The 19660-nt window shown below is 34.9% G+C and overlaps 2 protein-coding genes across 3 annotated transcripts in view; one reads left to right on the forward strand and one right to left on the reverse strand.

The window, feature by feature from the left end:
- Window positions 1–19660, reverse strand: part of LOC123696102 — a 52761-nt gene that overhangs the window by 18690 nt on the left and 14411 nt on the right. The window lies entirely within an intron of this gene.
- LOC123696103 (transforming growth factor beta-1-induced transcript 1 protein) overlaps window positions 1–19660 on the forward strand; it is a 31065-nt gene that overhangs the window by 7911 nt on the left and 3494 nt on the right. The window contains exons 2-3 of the mRNA XM_045642118.1: window positions 6517–6570; window positions 12812–12985. Of these exons, the coding sequence (XP_045498074.1) occupies window positions 6517–6570; window positions 12812–12985 (228 nt within the window). The remainder of the gene's footprint in view (window positions 1–6516; window positions 6571–12811; window positions 12986–19660) is intronic.

The following is a 19660-nucleotide window of genomic DNA, read 5'->3' on the forward strand; positions in this document are numbered from 1 at the left end:
CGCAGAAATACAACGTATGAGTTACTATGACAATGCGCGCACATGCGATTAAATAATCGCAGCGATTTTAAAATTGTGATTTGTCACATTTTGCTGCGACTGCTCGCGACGCGATTGTCGCGAAAATGAAATGCAGAATATGAAATTGTATGGTACCACGCGCACTGCGATAATAAAATCACACACTCGGACCCGGCCGGCACTTCACTTGTGTTTCGTCTGTCCAACAGTAAACATCGTAGTGGTATAGGTAGGTACTGTTTGGTAAACATAAATTCAGTAATCTGTCAAAGGTTTGAATTTATTAATTTATTTAACACTTTATTGTACAAGAAACAAAATATACATAAAGGTTACAATAATAAAAAAATAAAAAAGCACAAAGGGGCAAGGGCGGCCTTTTGGCGGAATTTTCATTCTATAATAGCTAAAGAATTTTTTGGGATACATCCGAAGTTCATTGTATTTCTGACTAGCTTTCCACCCGCGGCATCGCCCGCGCAGTCAAAGAAAAACCTGCATAGTTCCCGTTCCCGTGTGATTTCCGGGATAAAACCGATCCTATGTCCTTTCTTGGGTATCAAAATATCTCTATACCAAATTTTCAGACAGACAGAGTTACTTTCGCATTTATAATATTAGTATGGATAAAAGAAACTTTTGACAAATCTATCTGCTGTAAAAGAATGAGTCCAATATAGACGAATTTTCTTTTTTTTTTCTTCTTATCCTCCGAAGTAGTAAATAAAGACAAGCAACTTGTACGAAATCCATGATGAAAGTGAGTAAGGATCACTATTAAATTATCGCTGTGCGCGCACCGTAATCTCTGCGATTTTCTACAGCGCGATTTTGTTATCGTGTCGCAAAAATTAAAATCGTGGTGCGCGCTTAGCCTAATATGTGTGTGTATAGGTAAACCAGAATCTGATGGCAATTAGGGAAATCAAAATTTCGAGTATGCAACCCTAGGGAAAATGGACTGAACGATCTTGATACTGCTTATTTTTTATTTTGTCCTCAATATCATTAGTAACATTACATAAGTGGACAATACTTTACTTAATAATGATATATCCACTTAATATTATGTAGGTACGTATACTTACATGTATAATCACAGTGTATAATATAGGTACAATTATACATATTACTTTTATACAGGTAATACATATTATTATTTACACATACCTATATTTGTATATTCATTACCAGTATGCCATGTGAAAATATCGATATAATGATAATGTAGATCAAAACTGCTTAAGTATATTTTTTTATAAAATAAAATAAAAATAAAATAAAACTATGTTTATTTTCGTAAGTATTAACAGATACACACATAAAATTGACTTGGACAGCTTGGACTTGAAGAATAGCCGTATTGGAAACTCCTGTAATAAGTTTTCATAAAATTATATTCTAATCAACAAACAATATTATAGTTACCTACATATAATAATTTTTAATTTAAAGTATCAAAACGGGTAAGTCCAGTTTACCAATAAAATCTTCAAAATTGAAAATTGTGATGTGTTTGACCCTTCTTCATCAAATGTTTTTCTATAAACATTATAAGCAACACATCTTGTTTGTGATCGCAGCGGCTTTTTCGACATTTTCGAAGATTTTTTAGACAAAATCCTAAAAATTATTCATCAACTGCAAAAAAGACAAATAATTTGACAACCAATTTGATAGTTGTCAAATAAGTTGCCACATGAAAATCTTTTATTTCTTTAATATAAATATGCCATCAGATTCTGGTAGACCTATATGTATTATCTTACAAGTGCAATGTATGATACATAAAGACATTTTAAGTTTGAAAAATCAGATGTTTTGCGTGAAGTGACAGTAGTACCCACCTCAACGCTTCGCTTATGAGGCGTGCAATACACGTCCTAAAATTGATTCTTATCGGTGAACTAATAAAACTACCAACTAAATTATGGATAATCCAACAAAGAAAAATAAATTACTTTAAATATTTTTCCATAATAATATAATATGAATCACAATTTTGATAGTAAATATTGTGTAAACATTGTTATCCAAGAAAACGTTAATCCTTCGAACATAATCAATGGTATAAAACTTTAGTACATGATAATGTTTCAAATTTATCAATTGATAATGATGATTTCGTCAAACCTCATTTCGAAATATTCAATGGAAAAGTGTAATAATTTATGAATTTATGACCGGACATTTGATAAGATATGAAAGGATCTGAAGACCTATCCTGTGAATTATTGTCTATGTAAGGGCGGCCGTACACGGAACGCCTCAAGCAGTTGAGACTGACGGCTTGAAGCCGCGACCGCGCGGTGAACTATGGACATTCATTCACTGCCGTACACGGACTGCTCGAGCCATCGCGACCGCTTCAAGTCGTCAACTGCGCGGTTTGTAGCGACAGCTCGAGCAGTCAACGACCGATCGCTCGAGCAGTGCGTGTCGTCGCTCAGCCGTTAACTGCTCGAGCCGCCTGTATACGACCGCTCTAATATTATATGGTACTATTAACTGTTATAGATTCATAATCATAGCAAGGCCATGAACTTGACAAGGCCAAGGACTAATTGATGTGGAGCTAGCTAATGAATGCATCTACAATTAGTCACAATTATTTGTCTAATTGGCTTATTTCCCTTAATAGTAATTCGACAAATAATAGTTCTCTGAATAGTATAGGGAGAAATAAGGCCATTTCATTATTCATGAATAAAAAGGTACCTTTTTACGCATATCTACAAGAATTATATCGATACTGAATAAATGTGTTAACATTCAAACAAATACAAATGAACAATAATTAATTGAGCGAGACGAGTGTTTTTCCGCAACCAATGAAGACATTAAGAGTTACACAAACATAAACTATTATAGACAAACGGACATGTGAGCCTTGTTTACATGGATGTTTAGATGTTATGTAAGCAGCCTGAGGAATCAATCAACGGAACAAACGGCGTATTTATAAATAAATTATCACTTCTGAATATAATAGGATATTATCTGAACTGAAACTGAACAATATCAGGAGTTTATTTATCGTATTGATCTTTTTCTATACAGGATATGCAATTTTAATAGTTGCCTCCTTTTTATTTCTTGGAAGCTTACATTGTTTTGGATAACAACAGAGATAGGTATACACCACTATATACACTTACTTATCATAGTTCCTCCGCGCGTCCTACAGTAATAAAACATTTACGAACGAATTACTAAATGTCTAACATATAATTAATAGCTAATATCTAAAATATCATTAACACCGCCGACACAAACAAACCAGCCCTAAAGAGACCAACCCAAAAAAACAAAATTATCAAGAAATATGAATCAATTCTCGGAAGCAGCCGAACCTTGGCCGTGATTACAAGATGCTCAAGTCGATCACAACTCATCGTGGATGCAGGCCGGCCCTAAAACGTAACAATCGTCCGCCTTGACCTTGCGGCACGCCCTAGATTGAGCGCACGTGGTCTGAGCGACGAGAGACACATCCTTATCCTTACTAATATTAAATGCAACAGTGCGTTTACTTGTTTGTTTGTTTGTGTTTCACGTTGCAACGTAGAGGTTTAATGATGTAATTTTTGCATCTGGAGACAGTTAGGGGGCTAAGCAGATATAATTACAATAAGAATTTCCTATGATTTTGAAAGCTGGTTTCATGGGCGTAGCTAGCCATGGGCTCAAGGTGGGGCAACAATAAAAAATAATATGTAACTAGCAACTGTATGTACCAAGTATGTACCCAAAGTTATATCCAGGTCTTCAAATGCCGGCGGCCGTACCGCCGGCATTTGCGAAGGCATTTGTGAAGGCATTCGCGATGGCATTCGCGAAGGCATTCGCGAAGGCACTCGCGAAGGCATTTGCGAAGGCATTCGCGAAGGCAATCGCGAAGGCATTTGCAATGGCATTCGCGAAGGCATTCGCGAAGGCATTTGCGAAGGCATTCGCGATGGCATTCGCGAAGGCATTTGCGAAGGCATTGGCGAAGGCATTCGCGAAGGCATTCGCGAAGGCATTCGCGATGGCATTCGCGAAGGCATTTGCGAAGGCATTCGCGATGGCATTCGCGATGGCATTTGCGAAGGCATTGGCGAAGTCATTCGCGAAGGCATTTGCGAAGGCATTCGCGATGGCATTCGCGAAGGCATTTGCGAAGGCATTCGCGATGGCATTCGCGAAGGCATTTGCGAAGGCATTTGCGAAGGCATTCGCGATGGAATTCGCGAAGGCATTCGCGATGGCATTCGCGAAGGCATTTGCGAAGGTATTCGCGAAGGCATTTGCGAAGGCATTCGCGAAGGCATTCGCGATGGCATTCACGAAGGCATTCGCGAATGCATTTTTTCTAGTGTAGGCACTAGAAAAAAAAGTGTAAAGTAAAAAGTATCAGTGAGTTGTAGAACGTGTAACACAACAAAAGTGAAATTGGATAAGTTAGTGGGGTAACTAATTGGGGTACTATACTCATTTTTCTTACAGTTCATGTAACATAGAAGCCTCAGCTATTTTCTTTTTTCGTGTGTAATTCGTTATTCGAATTATTCTTATTCAGAACACCTTATTGTTCACCTACCACACCACGAAATAGATCCAAAAATCTTCAGACGTATGGTCGCTGGGCGTATGACACTTGTTAGTTGTTAGTCAGTCAATTTAGAGGTAAATAATACTAATTATAAAGGTCGCATTTTCTGTGTCGCCTGTCGACTTTCGAGAATCGAGTGTGAAATTTCTTACGGAGCTTAGTAGTTTAGTAGGTACTTCGATTTTTAATAGATTTGGTTAGGTATCTACCTACCTTCCAGGTCAAAGCTAGAGTGGGGCAAGCGCCCCACCCTGCCCCACCGTGGCTACGCCCATGGCTGGTTTACATTCCATGGTTTCACGTGCGTGATAGATTAATGAAACCCTCCGAATTCAGAACCTAAGTCACTTACGAGTATGTCGATTAAAAATACTTAGTAAAATTGTTGTCTTTATCCAAAATCTAATCTAGTTTTACGCTGATTTCTAACACTTTATTTATCTAATCATCTAACGGCACATATTTGTAGTTTTTCTTATCTAAATTTGATGTCTCATCTGTTTTATTATTATTTGATAAAGGTTATCCCTCTTAATCTAATTTTAAACGATTACAGTTCCACTAAAACCACGCTAGAATTCTCTATACACAGTATCCAAAGACATCGCCTATTAATTCACAATTGTCTATGATTGCCGAGCTAATAATCGACTATGTTTCCTGCGTCAATATCAATAAGATTCTCTATTTGCCTGCCAGTACTTACTGTGTAAAATACAAATGTTACGTACAGAAACATTTTCTTATTTTTAAGTACCTAAAGTCCCACTTTTAGGGGGTTTATCTTTTTCATGATTTTGTTATCTAGATTCTAGTGGCTATTTTGCCTTCGATCTTTTTTGGATATCCATGGCCTGAATGCGTGACAGAACACATTTCTTACACATTATATGCGTATATTTTGGAATGATGCCACGTCAAATGGATTGTTGGAAGGATCGTCAGTCAACTTTACAGTTTACGATACGATAGAATATTAACAATATTCAAGTTTACAAGATGTTCAACGAAAATTAAAATTTCTGTAAAAAAAATGTAAACAATATTTAAGCAATTTACTTGTACTGTTGTACATACGAAATTACATTTTAAATATTTTCTTTAGAGTTTTCATAGATTCATAGGCTATCACAGGAATTATCTAATTCCTTCCTTCATGTGAGCTCCACCTAAACGGATGGACCGACTTGAATGAAATTTTTTGTGTCTTCAAGTGGATTCAATTATATTTTAGACTAGCTGCGCTCCGCGGTCTCACCCGCGCGGCTCCACTCCTGTTGGTCTTAGCATGATGATATATACCCTTCCTCGATGAATGGGCTATCTAACACCGAAAAAATTTTTCAAATCGGACCAGTAGTTCCTGCGATTAGCGCGTTCAAACAAACAAACTCTTCAGCTTTATAATAGATTTACAATACAATATAGATTTACAATTTGAATGAAGCCGCGTGCAAAAGCGAATTTCGCCCAAAAACCTGTGTACCTATGTACAACAAAAAATCTCTCGAAATAAATCACTTTTAGTCGTAATAGCAACTCCTACATATTCCGGCATTCCTGGTTAACCGCACACTACAACATTTTATAAACGCACTGTTAATAAACAATGAAACGGCTAATAAACATTTTTTGCATCTTCAATCGCGAATAAATTATTTGTACACTACTCTTTTGTAATTTGTGCAGTTGTTACGAGGATTTATTTCACAATAAACTGTCGCCGTGGTTAATTTAAGACCCTATCTTTTTTCTAATTGGTGACTAATTACGTCTTTTAGAATTAACAAATAAAGTTTTAAACAGTTTTTAATTCGTAATAAAATTATCAATTGATTTTCTCGAAGAATATTGGAAAATTTACATTATAATTTAATTAATTAACGTTTATTTTGTTTCAGGCAACAAAGGACCCCGTTATTTGCAATAGCTGCAATGGAGCCATTCAAGGCAGAGTAAGTTTATCATTTTTCTTTAATGTTAATAAAATACCAATCAAAGTATAAAAAAGTGCGTATGTTCCGAGCACACTTGTCAGAAATGAAACTTCTTTATCAAGATTCATAGATACCCAAATCGTCCTCTTACTCTATGACGTGACGGTATTTATACGTTGTTGAAATTTTACTCTCAACGCGCCTAGATTCACTTCAAAAATAATTAAAAATTTGAAAACATAGGTATCTATCTACCTCGGACCTCCGAGGCAAAAAACGGTTATAATTTCGAGCAATGCAAGAATTCTTGATACTGGTTGCAGTATGACATTTTTTATTTTATAATCAATAAATTTAACCCTTGTCTCATAGATAACAAAATTCCCATTAGCATACATTGTTAAAACTAATCACAATCAATACAGAACCAATATTATCGATAAACATTGAATAAAACTAATAATCGAGATATAGCAAATGCATATACGGTGTTTATCAAATATATCAGTTAGATATCGTTTATCACGTACTATCCGGTCAGCTTACACTTGTCGACGCAGGTTCAAGGTAGTGGACAAGCCTAGTAAACTAACAGTCAACCCTGGCTTTGCCCGTGGTCGGTGGTACATAATATATAGCCTATTACAGTAACGGATAACTAAACGAATGGTGAAGGAAATTTTATTAAAAAAATCGGTCAACAAAATAAGTAACTTTTGCGATTTATAGTTAAGAAAAAATACGGAATAGAAAAATATTATAGACATTAAAACAAAAATCAGTAGGTACCAAAAGTCCTTGAAATCTCTCCTGAAAAGGTGCAGTTCAGGCACATAAGAAGACATACACACAGAACTTTTGACCCTGAGAGTAAATTGATTAAGAAAACAGATGCATTTTAACATCTGCCACATACATCTTTAAGGGCCCTTAGTAGGTGAACACGGCAAAATGAACTGTTTTCTATGAGCTATAATTAAAAATATTGAAGTTTTTTCGCACTGAAATTTCTAATATGTATTACAGAACGTATGTGTGATGGGATGACTGTTTCCAAAACACGATTGGAAAAATTTTGCTCGATAAAAAAAAATCCTGAAGTTACCTCTAAAATATCATATAAATGCTCATTACAACCGTATTTTACGATAATAATTCGTATAAAATCACAAATACATAGGTATTTACCTTCTCGATTTCGTGACTGTTTTAGATTTAGAAAATCATCATCAATACATATAATAAAATTCTAGAAAAGCGGTGTCTGTACAATGAAAATATGGAAAAAAAAAATAGCAGGTGTTACAGTCCCCGGCACGTAACTTGGCAAGAGTCGTTAGATGCGCAGAAGTCGTTCTTTAGGTCTCTTTGGTGGTCAAGCGGGACGCGGGGTATAACGTAGCGCCGATCACGACTCGCTATTGGTGCGTCTGTCGACCCTTGCCTCCCGCACTGCGTCTTCGTTCCGTTCGCTCCCGATAAACACTTGCGTGCACGAAAGTAGTACCCTTTGTTTCTACTCCTTCCACCAGCTCAGGTGGTAGTTCTAGTTTGATGCCAGGTGTATCAGTATTATTAACCGATAGTGACGACGAGAACTTATAATTTTTAATAATAATATTTTTTTTACTGAATAAAAAAATGCATAATGGCCCCTCAGGCCCCGGAATCACAGACACAATAGAAAATCTATTGTGTCGTGGACCGATCGGGCCGCTTAGGGCTCAATGGGTTATATTTTATTTATAACACCTATATTATTATTTATACACAATAAATGTCACGAATTCCTCCGCTTTGTTTAACTACAAGATTAAAAATAAATGATGGCAATAACCATAATAACAACCAATAAAAGTGATCAGTTTTTTATTCCACTAAGTGTAGGATGCGCGAACTTGCCCCCACTACGTCAAAACCTTGCCAACTTACGTGCCGGGGACTGTATTACTAAATCGATCCCAAACCCAAAACTGTAGTTAAAAAATTTTTTGTCTGTGTGTCTGTTTGTCTGTTTGTCTGTTTGTCTGTATGTTCGTGCACGCTAATCTCAGAAACGGCTTATCCGATTTAGATGCGGTTTTCACTAATATATTGGAGTAATCTTCATTTAACATTTAGTGTTTATTTCATGTCAATCGGTTCGTAAACAAAAAAGTTATAACCATTTAAGTATTCACGGCGAACATTTGCTAAGGCATTCTATTTATTGTACACTGTACAGTGTACGATATAAGTTATCTGTTACAGTTATTCCTATAAATGTCCAGGTGATCATATCGAAAGTCCCCAAGGGTGGGGGGGAGAGGGGTAAGCTGAAGTAGTAGAGGGGAAGGGGTCAAATTAGAATTATGTTTTTTCTAGGTAAATTTTATACATAAAATGTCCTTTAAATTATGTCGATTGTCGTATTATATTTTTAACTCCCGACGCAAAAAGATGGGTGATGAGTGTTTGACAACTATATGTGTATAATACATGTTTGTGCTACCGTAGCTCGCTAACAGGTAATCCGAATTTGATGCGGTTTTCTTTGTTAGGCAGCATATTTTCAGACGCTGGTTCTTAGATAAAGTGTACTTATCAAAATAGGTTCATCCATTTATTATATCTAGGTATATAGGGGTAAAAGTGAAATGAAAGTGAACGACCAAATGAAAGTAACAATAAGTCAAATTTTATCAAAATCGGTTCATCCATTTATTTGATATAGGTATAAAAGTGGTAATAAAAAAAATGAATTTTGTCAAATATACTCAAGTGACATATCAAATGAAAGGGCATGGCGTGTAAAGTATAATTAGACATGTTTAATCAAAATCGGTTCATCCATTTATTATACCTATATATGGGTAAAAGTGGGAATGAAAAAAACGAATATTGTCAAATATGAAAGTGCATAACGGGTGAAGTACAGTTAGTTATATTTTTATCCAATTCGGTTAATCCATTTATTAGATTACAGCGGTAAAAGTGGAAATGAACAATAATCGAATGTGGTCAAATAATATACTCAAGCGGGGCTTAAGAAAGGGCAAAGTGTGAATTACAATTAGTCATATTTTATCGAAATCGGTTCATCCGTTTATTACATTTAGGGCACTTTAGGGGCGACAGTGGGTATAAATAAACCAAATGGAGCATCAAACGACAGGATATGACGTGTACAATGTACATATAGGTACAATTACGTATAGATATGGTTTACATCAAAATCGGTTCTGCCATTTACTAGGGGTGGAAAGGAAAGGGTTAAAAATCTGTGAAAGAAGAGGAGATATGGGAGCGAGAGGATAGCCACACCCTGGAAATTTTGAACTCTACTCAAAGCCACATAGGCCTGGCCCTTGGAATTTTTTTTTCCTAAATATACCACTTCTTTTGCGCCACTGTGGTCCATTACAATTTGGGCACGGTTACGGCCCAAATCAATATGATGTAGGAATGTAATATGGAGGTACATTTGATAGTTCGGTCTCGCTCACTTGAAAATATTACATGAAAATAAGAAACAGAAGTTTAAAAATTTAAAAATTAAAAAAAAAAATCCCAAAGCAACGAAGATAAAGGAATAAATCATTTTTCAAACTTCCCGACGATCTTAAAAATTAAGTACCATTCTAAAAAAAATATTTATAGAGGTATATATATGATATTATATTATGATAATGTTGGCATGGCAGCCCCGACGACTTTGTTTTTTTTATAAATATTTAAAATGGTATTTATTTTTAAAGATCGTCGGGAAGTTTGTGAAATTATTTATTCCTTTTTCTATGCACTTTTCTTCGTTGCGTTGGGTTTTTTTTTATTTAATTTTTATTGCACGGTCTAAACGGTTTAGTTACTACAGGCGTGAGACAGGAAAGATCTGATTTGGATTTGGTGCTGGATTTGATAAGATAAGAACTGAGTATCGATTAAGCTGATCAGTTGCTGCACGATACATTGTTAATAACATCCATACAAGGAAGGAAGAAATTTGCTCGCCTCCCCCCTGGTGCTTAAAAATAATATGACATAATGTAAAAGAAATACATAGAAAATTAATAAGGCATTTATTTTTTTATTTTTTAGCACAGTTCGGTAATAAATTTTACTATCAGTTCTTTTAATTATTTATGGTAGTACGTGTTTACTTAATAATTAAGTTAATTAGTAACTACTATGCAGTCACTATTCCACGCGGACGAAGTCGCGGGCACAGCTAGTACTAAATATTTTCATTCACTTTCATATAAAAATGTGAATGGCGCTTACGATTTTTAGTTTCGAGCACGTTGATTCCATACTAAACGCGCACCCCCTCACCGCTTACCTCAGGCCCGAATAGCTGAATTTTCGCTGACCGCCTAACCCCCCTTAAGTTTACAAGCTTTTTATACTTCATAATGTAAATTTAATGACACAAAATCTGCATTTTAATTAACACCAAGTGTACATTTTATGACGAAAAATTTGCATTAAGTTTTTTTTTAATTATTATTTTTTACAATGAACATCCCATATAAAAGTTAGCGACTTATGCGATGCAAATTGCAAATTAAATAAAAATTTAACACTTATACTTTAAAGTGGCTCAATTTGTAGAGATCTAAAAATTTTGAGATACCTACTAAAGGAATATTCGCAACTCAATACACTGACCATTCACACCTATAGGTACATACATACAAACATAACAAACGAAACCTACGTCGCCGAGTGTACGCAGCGCGGACCGCGACATTGTTGATAAGAGCGAGTGTGCCGAGCGCACAAATTATTTATAACTTGATAAACAAAAACAAATCAATTTATTATTGAGTAACATCATGCTTACGCCTTAAAGAAGTACTTAAAATAAAGCGGTTCCAGTTATGTAAGAAATTATATGAATTATGATGAATAATGTTTTTAGAAATGAATAGAAATGTATCTATAGTTTCTCCATGATATAAAGTTGGTAGGTACCTAGAACACATTAGTAATTATTGCAATGCCGGTTATTTATAGCCACAAATTATTATCAAAAGTAAACTAATCTGTCTACAGCGACATACGCTAACTTTATATTCACAGATTTCAAAAATTAAATAATAATAAAAAATCTCGAAATGTCACTTAAAGGAGAATGCCCATGAAAGTATGGACCACAGTATAGTGTTGCGTCAATGCCAGAGTGGTTTTGGAGGGTTCTTCGATATTCAAAAGATTTTTACTAATTGATTTTTTTGTGATATAAACAGGGGTTTTCAAGATATTGAGAAAAATGTGAATTAACCTCGAAACTTAAATAAACCCGATTGAGTTAGGTTTATGTGTGATTTAGGTAGTATTTTATCGTCTGAAGATTATTTTTCGTTTAACATATTTAATCTATGCGTAGAGCTTATGCTTTCAGACAAAGTCTATCTGTTCATCGGCTAGTGTAGGTAGGCACCAGAAATCTTCTGGGACGGATTTCAAGAAAACCTAGATATATATTAAAAAAATGCCAATAGAGTTTTTATTCGGTTTACATATTGTTGTTCTTGTTTGAATCATTTTTTCACTACATATTCGAAGAAAGAAACAAATAAGAAATAACCTTATACCTACCAAGCTATGTCATAATAATATTTTTTTATATATATTTATATTATTTTACTTCACTATCTATGTTAAAACAACCTACAGTGTATAAACAATACCTTACAGAGTGATTTTATGTTAATTGATTTTTTTGTAATTCAATGAAAACAATAATCAATATTAATACATTTAGCTATTTACCATAGTAAATGTCATAATAGTAACCGCTTGGTTACCGTGGTAACCGGTAATGGATACTAAATCTATGGTAACGGATCTAAACAATTACATGTCTTATTAGATTTTACAAAACATTCCCTGATCAAAATATATTTTCCGATAGTAAGAAGGCCTCTAAATTGCCGAGATTTTTTTTAATAGTATTTTTATCTTGATACATGAGAAAAACCTGTACCAAAAATATAAACGGTAATGGACACTAAATCTATAATAACGGATCTAAACAATTACATGTCTTATTAGATTTTACAAAACATTCCCTGTTCAAAATATATTTTCCGATGGTAAGAAGGCCTATAAATTGCCGAGATTTTTTTAATATTATTGTTGTCTTGATGCATGAGAAAAACCAATACCAAAAATGGGCATTCTCCTTTGTCCAACAATTATTGTTCAAGCAATCTCCCTTTTCTATTTATCGTATTACGAACCAAACCGCAATTCATAAACCACGCCCTACTTGCAGATAGTCACGGCGCTCAACAAGAAATGGCACCCAGAGCACTTCACTTGCAACTCGTGCCGCAAGCCGATAGAGGGCGCCAAGTTCCACCAGCATGACGGCGGCGTGCACTGCGTGCCGTGCTACACCAAGTTCCACAGCCCGAGGTGCCACGGCTGCGGGGACCCCATCACTGACGTGAGTAGCTGCTTGTGTACGTCATTTGCAAGTTAAGTGTACCTCACACTTTACTTGTAACGCGTGCCACAAGGCGATAGCTTGGCGATGGTGGCACTTGGCACGCCACGCGCCAAGTTCCCCTAGCACGACTCTACTACTTACTAGATAAATATTTTGCGAATATAATCACAAACAAGATTCTACAAACATTTAAGGATAACATAAGACAAATTCCCAATAACTAAAACCAACACAAGTAATTAATTATTCCAAAAAGGAAATACACACTAATCTATATAACAAGATGTGACTAACGTTTCACACGAAAATGACGCCGAAACGGTCATTAGGTGACGCAATCTTCCAACGAGACATACAGGGTAAACAACCCACGCGAAAATTGTTAATTTTTTATATAAGTATCATGATTCAGATTATTTAGATACCGTCTAACAAGCGACACGCCTTCGCTCCGCTTCGCTGCAGATGTAACTAATTTGTAATGATGACAATAATTGTCGCGATATCGGGCGTAATAAATACAAGTTTTCTTGGCAATACTCTATATCACCCTATATGGTTATAAAAATTAGTGTGTCATACTTAAAATATTTAATCAAAGATAATGTAGAATATTGAATCTATAACTAGCAGTAGAAAACATCATGTCTTTCTTATCATAACAACACAAGATTAAGTTTATGAAAAATATTAATACTTAACTACAATCATAAATTACTGCTCCAATTAATGTCCTTAATGTTTCTATAATTACAATAATAAAACAAACTATTATACGTTATAATTATGATTGAAAATAATCGCTATAGCAATGAACAGGCGCCAAACGGATGTATTAAAAACAATGAGTCACGTTACAGGTGACAAGCTAGATGCACTGCGATTAAAAACAAATTAGATAAGTGGAGATTTAATTATTAGAGTGAGGTAATTATATTCTACCATTGTGTTATGATATAGATATATTGTAATAAATTCTGTTTTGCTCTTAGTTTGATTACCTTTGCCTTATAGCGAGATAACTTTAACTTTGAAGATCATAAAGGATACTCTGTATTTTTACAGGCACAGAATGTAGAATCGCATGCATATTAAACTATTAGAGCTAGTGCGCAAGAGCAACTTTTGTCTCCGCAACTATTTTGTCTCTCCCATCAACTCTATAGGAAGTTGCGTCGCTACGTGCGCGCACTTTCTTACTAGCTCATGTAGAGTTGATGGGAGAGACAAAATAGTTGCGGAGACAAAAGTTGCTCTTGCGCACTAGCTGTTACAAAGTTGCGATTTCTAACGGAATCATTTTATTTGGAGAAGGCAGCTCAATTCATTAAAATTTATTCAACGTTAATTAAACAAATATTGATAAAAATAATAATCAGAATCCGCCATAAATAAGGCAATCAGTGACGGCTATTAATTTATTACTCCTGTATGTGGTCATCATCGTTAAGCTGATTTACGAGAAATAACAAATAAAGTGAAACGTATAATTTTAATAAATTGTTGATAATATTATTTTGTTAAAAAATTGTATTAAGAGATTTTTTTTAAGCTATTGCATAGCTTCTATCGCGGGCCTTGGGCGCGGGGACCGAATCGAGAAATTCCGTAACGAAAAAACCTCACGCTCGCCACTCCGACGGGCGGAGGTATGGCTTGAAGGCATAGCATGCGATAGCTTTACCGCGGCAGTCCCCGAGTGCCACACGTCGTTTTTTTTTTAATTGGAGAGCAACCAAAGGGAGAAGAATATGAAATTTCTGTAGAAGCTCTTTTATCAAGTCATTATAACTAAACGAATAAATTCATATTGATAATAATAAATAATAATATGTATGTTAAAAAGTAAAATATCAACTGGTGTGAAAAGCGATACCTCAAAAATTTGACACGAAGGAGAAAATTAGATCAGAACAAAACAATTATTACTTAAGGGTTTGGTCTAGTAGTGCAAACAAATGCATCCTGTCATCCTATATGTAAATAATACAAATGTACTAAGGGAAAGTTGCTCCACTTAATTTTTAAAAATTAAATCATTCGTATGCATAATTTAATATTCGTAATAAGTACCTAAAATGACAATTTGAAACAATTTTCGTGAAAATTACACCGGGTGATTCTTTTTATCAGTACACAAAATTTGCGAATACGTTCTATCAAATTTTGTATATCATAAAAAAAAATGTAATGTTTGTGTAAAAAATTATAAAATAGAAAAATGCGCAAATGAAAACAAAAGATATTTATTTTTGACTAGCTTCCGCCCGCGACTCCGTCCGCGTGGATGTCGGTGTTCGCGTGGATGGTTTATTTCTCCATTTTGAACTGGGAAGACGTTTCTCACTAAATTAATATTAGACGATTATGATTCACTCCAGTCCAAACAGCAAATAAGCAGGCTTCTGCTTCTGCAACGTTTAGTTGTCCCTGAATTTGGAAAAAATAGTCATGTTTCTTATCTATGACAAAAGTGTTATTTTTTTGCATTGTATTTCAAATATTAAATTTTTTATTTTTAACCGCATCTTCCGCATTCATGTATTTGGCCGGAATTAGACATTTAACTTCTACTTACTAGTCCCATTTTCCCTTCTTGATATGGGAATGTATAAAGTAATTTTTTTAGATATTTCTCGTTATACTTTTAAAAAGTTATAATTGTCATTTTGCTCATTAGGTAAAGTAATTTCGATATCAGTTTTAAGTTTTTTGATACCTGCAATAATAACGTCATAATCGCCTGCATATACTTATCGATTACACCCTGTATACAATCCACCATCCACATTCATAATGTTTTCCTGTCCTCCTCTCCTTTACATTTTAAATGAGTAAATCTGCTACCACTGAAGGATGTTTCATTGTGATCAGCAAATTTTCACCACTGTGGTCGATTATTTGTTTTTCATTTTTAATCAGCAATTGGGAATCATCAGTTTTATTTTTTGCAGATTGGTGATGTACCCTAACAATACGTCGAAAAGGGAAAGCATCAACGAATTATCGTTTTCGTCCTCTTTTTTTATTCTTCGCGTCTCTGTTACTTGTGTTTGTTTAGTTCTCAACACCTATTGAATTTTCTATGTTATTGTGATCTTCCATTACATCTGAGTTTTGATGATGTGATGATAATCCATTCGTTTTAATATTGGTACTTAGAGGTCTAAAATAGAAATGGTAGACTAAATTTGTCAGCGCGTCTGTAAGATCAGAATATAAAACCAACATCCTGTATTTAAGTTACAAAATTAATAATCAAATAACATGCCGCTACGTTCAAAATGACTAGAAGAAAAAATTAAAACACCTCGACATATTTGGAATTTTGGAGTAAACAAATCATTTTTCCCGTATGTCCCAAGTTCAAGTTCTCAATACAAGTTTATATTATGTTTCGTATTTCTCAAACGAAAAATAAACATTTTTGGAACTTCAAAAAAAAATTATATTATAAGAAAATTTATGAGCTTACTTTAGTTTTAAAGAAATATACATCCCTTTACTGACACCCCGTAAAATAACGAAATTTTTGCCAATCACCTTTGGTTTCATTAACTTTATGTTCGAAGATAATTTTTTTCTAGTAGTTACACGCATATTTTTTTCGTTTATTTTCCATATCGAAATCAAATGTTTAAAAATACGAATATTTGCACAAAACTAAGATAAAAATAATCAATTAACAAAAATATTAAATTTAATGAAGTAGAGCAACTTTCACTTCGGTATGAAGGAAAATCGAGCGTAGAGCACACGTCAGAACGCTCCGGCCCAAGGAGCGCGACTAAAGAAATTCGCTAGGATTTTTCCTACTTATTTTAAATATTTTTTTAATATTTAAAGAATTATCAAAATTCAAAAAAAAAATTTTTAAAGGTTTAATACTCATTCAACTCGAATAAATTAATGGAAAAAATAACTTTTAGCAGTATTTATCAATAGTTTTTGTAAGGCAAAAAATGGGAAATTTAATGAATTTATAACGTTCTAATTAGGAAAATCATAAGTTTTTCGGCAATTGTATTCAGCAGATTTTAATAACGACTATATAAGGATAATAATGCGCTGATCAAATTGTATAAATTGTAATCGGTTGCAACGTAGTGAGTGCACAAACTTAGCTCGAAATGTCTTTGGGGGAAAGAGACTTATCTTGAAGGCCTGATTAAGGTAACATAAAGTAACTTTATAAATGTGAAAAAATTCATGCGCATTGCGTATATAACACTAATTGATAAACAAGAAAAAAAAAATTCAGTTTATCATTTCAATAGCCGGGAAAAAATTGTCAAATAACTTGTTGAAAACGCAATTTTGCTAGACTGCAGCCTTAACCTAAAATCACCAACTACTCTACCATAATTACCCATAACATTAATACCATTAAATACCCGTGATAAACAAACAAACAGTGATTCATTCAAAGCGTATACAAGGTCAAATCGCACTGCCTTATATGGACGAGGAAAGCTGCGCGAATGGGTCATTATATTATGTGTGACTGTATTATCAATACTGGGGTTAAAATTTAATCCAATTAAAAATAACTGTAGAAAATGAATTTATTTCAACTTTTAAGAAGATTTGCCTAGTAGATTCATGAAAATCAAACGCTCCACAATTAATAAGAACCTAAAACAGAAACATCTCCATACCAACACGAATTCATAAAAAAATCTAATGTAAATAGGTACCTAAATGTAAAAAAATGACTGAAATGTTTCATTTTTATAACATACAGTTTTAAGTACTATTCTGCTAATTTAAAAATCCCAAGGAAACCGGCCTTTCAAAAACCGAAAATTTTGGATCACGCTAAAAATCTTAAAATCTTAACATTTTAAGAACCCCACTAGGTACATTGAGCTTTTTTATCCGCCATCCCACATGAGACAACAATAATTAATAACCATTACGTAATAGCGGGGAAACCCGCTCCGGGCCCGCGGGCTCGCGATGGTGAAACCGGTGCCGCACCTCTCTACACCCCCAGCCGTTCAGCTGATGTTGCCCCCTTGTTGCCATTATCGGTAACCTTTTTGGGAGCCCATCGACCGAACTGGCGAGTCACCGTCTGCCATAATTTTCAATTTTTAATATTGAAAAGGCAGACGTCCATAGCCCCCATAGACCCAATATACCAGTCCATCTAACACCCCCTTCCATAACCCAGTTTTATTCATTTCCATTTTTCTGCAATAGTCCTACATTGGCCGCGGACTGCCCAGGGCTGTATCTCTATAGTGCAGCCATGGGCAGGCTGCGGCTGGTGTCCCACAACACATTAAATTCTCTAAAGGGCCTCTGCGTGTTGGACCTGTGTCCCCACGTAAGCCTTCCAAAGGACCGGGTATCATCCTTACGGCGATACCCGTGTATTATGGAGAGAGACATAACCATTATATTTCAAACTAACAAATAATTTTATAATAAACACAAAAACACGTTCATTGATACAAATAATATCTCAGTATATTGAATGTCAATGATTCACACCGATCCCCCGTCTTACCATAAAGAGATGGAAAAACGTAGACATGACCGAAAACTTTAATGGCGTGATGTAAGCGATTATTATTGGAATATATAATTTACTAGCTATGCTCCGCGGTTTTACCCGCAGTGCTCCGCTCCTGCTGGTCTTAGCGTGATGATGTATGTATAGCCTTCCTCGATAAACGGGCTATCTAACACCGAAATAATTTTTAAAATCGGACCAGTATTTCCCGAGATTAGCGCGTTCAAACAAACAAACTCTTCAGCTATATAATATTAAGTATAGATTCAACAGCTGAATTAATTTAGATTAAACAAGTCTTGTTTAAAACTGTATTAACCATGATTATATGAAAATTATATGTACCTCAAACCTATCTGTGTCTTGCGGTTTCATTCGCGGACAAAAGAAAGTATTTCTATAGCTAATGTTTTAGTCTGTTTCATAACCTACATCACAGCCAAGTATCATCAAAATCCGTTCAATTGTTTTCGCGTGAAATAGCAACAAACATTCTTATTTTCTTGTTTATCTTAATATATATAAATCTCGTGTCACAATGTTTGTCCTCAATGGACTCCTAAACCACTAAACAGATTATAATAAAATTCGCACACCATGTGCAGTTCGATCCAACTTGAGAGATAGGATAGTTTAAACATGTAGGTACCACGGGCGAAGCCGGGGCGGACCACTAGTAATATTATATAGTAGGTTATCCCTAACTTGGCCGTGGCGGGTGGTCCCTCACCATAAATCAATACATCAATACTCAATCAACAAATTAATTGGATAGAAAATTTATGAGTGTCGTGCGTCGCATAAAATTTAAACACTTCATTGCTTACCTTTTTTTTTATAGTGGAGAATGCATTTAGGCATACCCAGGGCACTCGGGGAAAGAGCCCTGGGTTATGTCGGACTCACCCTGCTGAGTGTAGGGACCTACCGACTAAACTCCACTGTATTTCAAAACATCACTACATAGTATAAAACAAAGTCGCTTTCTCTGTCCCTATGTCCCTTTGTATGCTTAAATCTTTCAAATTACCTACGCTACGGATTTTGATGTGGTTTTTTTAATAGATAGAGTAATTCAGGAAGAAGGATTAAGTATATAATTTATTAGGTTTTAGACAAAGCGGGCGAAGCCGCGGGCGGTGAGCTAGTCG

The sequence above is a fragment of the Colias croceus genome, chromosome 12, assembly GCF_905220415.1.
Source record: "Colias croceus chromosome 12, ilColCroc2.1".
NCBI classification, from domain to species: Eukaryota; Metazoa; Arthropoda; class Insecta; order Lepidoptera; family Pieridae; genus Colias; species Colias croceus.